The sequence below is a fragment of the Gekko japonicus genome, unplaced genomic scaffold, assembly GCF_001447785.1.
Source record: "Gekko japonicus isolate JY-2015 unplaced genomic scaffold, Gekko_japonicus_V1.1 scaffold2306, whole genome shotgun sequence".
Taxonomy (NCBI): Eukaryota; Metazoa; Chordata; class Lepidosauria; order Squamata; family Gekkonidae; genus Gekko; species Gekko japonicus.
Window position 1 is genome coordinate 85,771 of NW_015176520.1, and position 7,145 is coordinate 92,915.

Below are 7,145 nucleotides of genomic sequence, written 5' to 3' on the forward strand. Positions count from 1 at the left end.
GCTCGCTTAACAAAGAAGTCGGAGAGTGATTTAGCAAAGAGATAGCTTTATTCATCAACTCAAACACAACTCCAACACAGATCAACATCAGATAGCCAGAACAGCTTTTGCATTAAAACTGTTCCCTTTTTAAACTCTCCCGGCTAATATAGCCACGCCTTTACTGTACATTATCAACCAATGAGATTGTCTTTATAAGGACCAATCATCGATGTTCCCACTCAGGGGGCCTGCTGATGTGCGATTGGTTGGTTCTTCCTGGGCTAGCTATGCAATTGGGTGCATTAGGATCCTAGCCCAGGACGAAGCTTAACATTGATTTTCTATGAGGTGATTCGCATACATGTTTAGGCATTCAGTGACAGCTATTGAATACACTACAGTGTCCAAGTTTGTTTCAGGATACCAGTTATTTTGGAGAAGGAGCGCAGGGAAATTCTGACACAAAAGGCCACGTTAGGACTGGGAGAAGCTGCCTTCCCTCAGCAACTTATGCAGCCATGGACTTCTTCTTCTCACATCTCTGAAATTTTACATTTCCTCCCTAGAATAATAGGAACGTTTGTCAATAAGCTGCCTTGTGAATGTTCAATATGAATGACTAAATTCAGTTCATAATATTGTAACAATATGGGCATATTTTTCCCTGACAGGAAATCCCCATTGTGTCAAATTGATCATCTGAAAAGGTCGCTCAATTCTGGTAGCACGACTTGTCTGCATACAATCTCCCCTCAGCATTCCCCACTGAATTCAGTCCAGGAGGGGTGTGACCAGGGGTCATTTCCTGCAGGAGCGCACAGGAGCGGAGCTCTGGCAGTAAAGAGCCCAGGGGGTGGGCACATGCAACAAGCCCCACCCCCTGCTCCCAGCAGCCCTCAGTCAGAGCAAGAAGCAGCCAGGTAAGTTGCAGAGCTCCCTCCGGCCCCTCAGTCCAAAACAGTCCAGTGGCACCTTTAAGACCAAGTTTTATTCAGGTACAAGCTCTCCCTCCTCTGTGAGGACAGATCTGCACGTTCCCCCCCTCCCCAATAGCTAGCAATCCAAAACAGTCCAGTGGAGCCTGAGTGGTGGGTGTTGCCTTCTGACACACTTCCGGTGATGTCAAGGGGTGTGGCATATGCAAATGAGTTATGCTAATGAGTTATGCTAATGAGCTCCTGCACCTCTTTTTCTACGAAATGACCTCTGGGTGTGACTGGAGAAGACCAGAAAAACCAGCATGTAAGGGCACTCCTTAGGTTTGCAGGAACCAAGTGCCTTTTGAAGTACACAGCTCAGTATTTCATGGGACAACACAGCAGTTTAGACAATCCCTCCTTGGAAGTCCTTCTTACTGAGGACAAGGTAAAAAGGCCATTTCTTGCCCCAACCTGAGGCAAAGTGACCCCATATTGCTGAAAAGCTTAACCTGGGGCACTGGGAAAGTGGCTCTGAAGCCCTGATATATTGAGTTTTGGGGTCTTTCTTTTATGCAATAGTTGACACAATTGGCGTTGCCAACCGCTGCTCCGGAAATATCTGGAGATTTGGGGGTGGAGCCTCTGGAGGGTGGGGCTTGGGGAGGTAAGAGACCTCAGAGGGGTGTAATGCCCTCCGAAGCAGCCATTTTCTCCAGGGAAACTGAACTCTATTGTCTGGAGATGATCTGTAATTCTCGGAGAGCTCCAGCTCGCACCCGGAGGTTATGTGTAAGAAGAGAGACAGTCACGAAACAAAGTATAACATCACACTTGAAGGTGAATACCGACTTATTGGAATTTGGTATTTGCATTTGAATAGCTGTATATTGGCGTCCCGAACTTGATGAAACTAGGAGTGAAACGGGTGTTCCAAATTGACTCCCCATGCCGGGACCATTGATTTTTCTACTGAACGGTTGACGAAATATGAATTTTTGAAAACGATCCCCGAATTGTCCGAAGAACATTGCCCACTGAAACTGCGATAACTTATTTTCCTTTGGGACTTTTCCAGGATGTATCGGCATACCTTTTGGATTGGGACAGTCATATGATTATGTGACTTTATGAAAACCAATTTTGTGCATGAATTATTCAGATCTGAAAGTTGCTGAGCATAACTGAAACAACATTCATAATTTGGTCACAGCTGCTTTTGCTCCTTCTTTGCTGGCAGCCCTAGACACAATCCACATTCTGTCGCAGGTACCTGCTTGTTTATATTCTGTTTCCAAACTTAGTCAATACATGAACGACTCAGGGTGGACATTGCGAATCGGGCAGGGTAGGAGAGAAGAAACAAGGCGTCTACAATGGAGAAATCTACTCCTCTGTTCTCTTCGCATTATTGCATAGCTTCCTTTCTCCTGCCAAAGACGGAGAGGCACCTGGCGGAATCCGATCCCGCCTCAAACCCTGCACACAGAAGGCTGGATGCTGCACAGTGCCCACAGACAGCACTGGAAGAAGCAGATCTTCCCCATTTCTCCCTGTGAGCCTCCAAAGGGGGAAATGACACAAAGTGGAAGGCTAGGGTTACCAACCTCCGGGTGGTGGCTGGAGATCTCCTGGGATTACAACTGATCTCCAGGCGACAGAGACCTGGAGCGGGTCTATGGTGTTACACCCCACTGAAGCCCCTCCTCTCCCCAAACCCCACCCCACCTTATGCTTCCCCCCAGGTGGCTGCAACCCTATGGAAGCTGGCAACACTATGGGAGACTTAGGAAACTGCAAAGCCACGCAGCTTGGCTGGCTGGACTGAGAAGACAAAAATCAGACAAAAAGGACTCTCTCTCTCTGCCTGTTCAATCGGCACGACCTCAGGGCTTAGACTTGCCGACTCTGGCTCCAGGAATTCCAGGAGATTTGATGCCAGCGCCTGAGGAAGGCAGAGTTTGGGCAGAGAGAGAGAGAACTTGGTGGGGATGTGATGCCATAGAGTTTGCCCTCCCCAGCTGTCATTTCCTCCAGGGGGGGAATGATCTTTGTAGTCTGGAGGCGTGGTGTAATTCTGGGAGAACTCCAGGCCGCACCTGGAGGTTGGCAACCATAATAAAAACCCAATCCATTGCAAATTACAGACTGTGCACAGAAGGGAGAGGGGGCGCTTAGCCCTTCCACTCTGCTGGCTTTCAGTTTCACTATTCCAACTTTGTTATTGGCATTTTTAGGGCGGGCAGGCTGGGGAACGCATGTTTGTATCTTCTTAAAGGATCTTTGTCTCGCCTGTTTAAGCCCTCCAGATACAGATGCCAACCTCCAGGTGGGACCTGGGTTTCCCCCAGATTGACAGCTCATCTGCAGACTAGAGATCAGTCCCCCTGGAGAACATGGAGGCTTTGGAAGGTGGACTCTAGGGCATCGTACCCCACCGAGGTCCCTGTCCTCCGCAGGCTGAATTCCCAAATCTCCAGAGGCTTCCCAGCTTGGATTTCACAACCCTACCCCCCCCCATCCCCTGTCTTAGCCAGGGGGACCCGGCAACTCTACCTCCTGAGCAATGCTCCCTCTAAGCTGTGGAGTCTTGTGAGCAAAAATCCTACTTTGTGAGCTACTGGCATGAAAGTTGTGAGCCAGCCATTTGGCTGCTGCAGAAATTCCTTTGCTCTGGAGCCCCATCCTTCCTGAGCTAAGACAGAAATGTGTGAGCCAGAGGCTAAAAAACTGTGAGCTAGCTCACACGAACTCAGCTTAGAGGGAACACTGCTCCCGAGTACCCAATGCAGGTTTCCCCAACCCCCAGTGTTGCTTTTCCGCAGTCACAAGTGGTTAGTGAGAGCCAGTTTGGTGTAGTGGTTAAGTGCGCGGACTCTAATCTGGGAGAACCGGGTTTGATTCCCCACTCCTCCACTTGCACCTGGCTGGATGACCTTGGGTGAGCCACAAGCTCTGGCACAGCTGTCCTTGAAAAAGAGCAGTTTCTGTCAGAGCTCTCTCAGCCCCACCCACCTCACAGGGTGTCTGTCGTGGGGAGGGGAAGGGAAAGGAGTCTGTCAGCTGCTCTGAGACTCCAAGTAAAGTGCGGGGTATAAATCCAATCTCTTCTTCTTCTTCTTCTACTGGGGGGAATGGGAAACACCTCCTTCCAATTCCACCTTCTGCTGAGGCTACATAAAGACGCAGCCCAGTATATCCAGGTAGGCAATTCCTGGATGCTAGTCTACAATGTGAAATAAGCACTTGTACTCTTTCCGGAATTCAGCTGTGTTGAAAGACAAGGTCTTTAATATTCCATTCTGGCGTGCCTATCTCAGTGGGGTATTTGGGGGGGGGTTTGCTCACCTTTTCTGCCAGCTGTTGAATCTCAGGCGTAGCTGGTTTGGCAGCCGTTAAACCTCCAGGCATCATGGTGACAACGGCAACTCTCTGAGAGGGCTGGAAAGTCCTTGAGAAGAAGTCTAGTCGGCGGCAGAAGTTAGTTCAGAGACTCCCTGGGCGGATGAGGTGCTTATATACTCCCTCACAGGTCATGTGACTTCTGAGTTTAACTCGTCAAGGTAGGGGATGAGAGGGGTGGGGAAGTCCACCCATACAGGTAAACACTAGAACACTTTTAAAAAAAACTGTGTTGGTTTAAGAGAACAATTGTCTTTGTATGGAGATGCAGGGGATAGGATAATTAATAGGGCACGATTAGTTTTTTTTTAATTCTGTGGTGCTTCCCTCACGAAAGGGTGTGGAATCCTCCTGACTCACCCACCAGCTTCACATGACAAGCTGCTCTTTGGAAGAGGACAGCAATTCCTCTGCCATTGCTCAACAAACAACTGGGAGAGTCATATCTGGAAGTTCGGCTTTCTCAAACAGAATTGAGCAACACCTCCCTTTGCACGGGCACAATTGAGAGCCAGCATGGTGTAGTGAACTGAGTGGCAGACCAGGTTCGAATCCCCGCTTCCACCGTGGAAGCTTGCTGGGTGACCTCAGGCCTGTCGCAAACTATTGGTCTGACCTACCTCACAGGGGTTGTTGTTGTGAGGAAAGGGAGATCGGGAGAGTGATGTTCTCACGGCAATTTGAGTTCCAGCTGTGAGGGGAGAAGTGTGGGAAATAAACAAATAAGTAAAAGGTAAAGGCTTCCCTTGCTCGAAAGCCAGTCGAATCCGACTCTAGGGGGCAGTGCTCATCTCCGTTTCCAAGCCGAAGAGCCAGCGCTGTCCGAAGACTACTCCGTGGTCATGTGGCTGGCATGACTAAATGCCGAGACACACAGAACGCTGTTACCTTCCCACCGGAGTGGTACCTATTTATCTACTTGTGATTTTTTGCTTTCGAACTGCTAGGTTGGCAGGAGCTGGGGCCAGAGACGGGCGCTCACTCCGTCACACGGCACTCGGGTCTCAAACTGCCGAGCTACAGACCTTCCGGTCTGCTGCTCAGCCTCTTAACCTCTGAGCCACCACGGCACTCCAAACAAATAAAGGCAAGCGCAATTCAGATTCCTGGTTATTACTGGCTTTTGGGAGACACGTTTTCATCATTGTTCGAAATCAGGGGTCACTTCCTGCAGGAGTGCACAGGAGCGGAGCTCCGGCAGTAAAGAGCCCAGGCGTTGGGCACATACAACAAGCCCTATCCCCTGCTCCCAGCAGCCTTCAGAGCAAGCAGCAGCCAGGTAAGTTGCAAAGCCCCCCCCCCGGTCCAAAGCAGTCCAGTGGCACCTTCAAGTTTTATTCAGGTACAAGCTCTCCCTCCTCTGCGAGGACAGATCTGCACGTCCCCATCCCCCCAATAGCTAGCAATCCAAAACAGTCCAGTGAAGCCTGAGTGGTGGGTGTTGCCTTCTGACACGCTTCCGGTGATGTCAGGGGGTGTGGCATATGCAAATAAGTTATGCTAATTAGTTATGCTAATGAGCTCCTACACCTCTTTTTCTAAGAAATGACCCCTGGTCGAAATCAAAACATACAAGGTCCAAGGACTTATATAGGGTTTCAATCCCATTTTGAAAGCTGCAATACTTTAAGGGATTTTTAGGGAGGGAAGACAGCACGGTATAGCGCAATCTCATCAGATCTTGGAATCTAAGCAGGGTCAGTACTTAGATGGGAGACCTCCAAGGAAGCCTCTGCAGGGGAAGGCAATGGCAGACCACCTCTGCTCCTCACTTGCCTTGAAAGCCCCTCCCTGGGTTCATCATAAGTCTTGGGTGGGAGACCTCCAAGGAAGACTCTGCAGGGGAAGGCAATGGCAGACCACCTCTGCTCCTCACTTGCCTTGAAAGCCCCTCCCTGGGTTCATCATAAGTCTTGGGTGGGAGACCTCCAAGGAAGACTCTGCAGGGGAAGGCAATGGCAGACCACCTCTGCTCCTCACTTGCCTCGAGAGCTCCTCCCTGGGGTCATCATAAGTCTTGGGTGGGAGACCTCCAAGGAAGCCTCTGCAGGGGAAGGCAATGGCAGACCACCTCTGCTTCTCACTTGCCTTGAAAGCCCCTCCCTGGGGTCATCATAAGTCTTGGGTGGGAGACCTCCAAGGAAGGCTCTGCAGGGGAAGGCAATGGCAGACCACCTCTGCTTCTCCCTTGCCTTGAAAGCCCCTCACTGGGGTCGCCATAAGTCTTGGGTGGGAGACCTCCAAGGCAGACTCTGAAGAGGAAGGCAATGGCAGACCACCTCTGCTCCTCACTTGCCTCGAGAGCCCCTCGCTGGGATCACCATAGGTCAGCTATGACTTGACCACACCTTTACACACACACAAAGGATTTTCAAGACCCAGTTTTTCTGCTTCAGAAGCATTTTGCACGACTCTCTCAACAGGATCAACCACCTAAAACAACATTCTAAAGAACACCACCACAAAACCACAAGCGATTCAGCAAATTCATCTCATCAGCTGCAGAACAGCTGCTGTCTCCTTCCTGGCTGCCAGTATAAAAATTTAGGTGTGGCCAGATGTGCAAGCCCTTGTCCAGGACCCCAAAGCTTCTTGGTTCTCGTGTCGCACCCTGGGGTCTACAACCGTCCAACCAGTCGATGAGGGCCAATCCAGGGCGTTTGTTTTCTTATTACACTTTAAATTAAGCAGGGGTCATTTCCTGCGGGAGCGCACAGGAGCGGAGCTCCAGCAGTAAGGAGCCCAGGGGGTGGGCACATGCAGCAAACCCCGCCCCCTGCTCCCAGCAGCCCTCAGTTGGGCCATGAGGAGCAAGAAGCAGCCAGGTAATTTGCAGAGCCCCCC

At 50.4% G+C, this 7,145-nt stretch overlaps 1 protein-coding gene across 1 annotated transcript in view; it reads right to left on the reverse strand.

The window, feature by feature from the left end:
- LOC107124014 (cystatin-A-like) overlaps window positions 1-4,404 on the reverse strand; it is an 11,519-nt gene extending 7,115 nt beyond the window's left edge. Inside the window, exon 1 of the mRNA XM_015427396.1 lies at window positions 4,248-4,404. Coding sequence (XP_015282882.1) covers window positions 4,248-4,313 — 66 coding nt within the window. The 5' untranslated portion in view covers window positions 4,314-4,404. The remainder of the gene's footprint in view (window positions 1-4,247) is intronic.
- Between the last annotated feature and the right edge of the window lie 2,741 nt (window positions 4,405-7,145).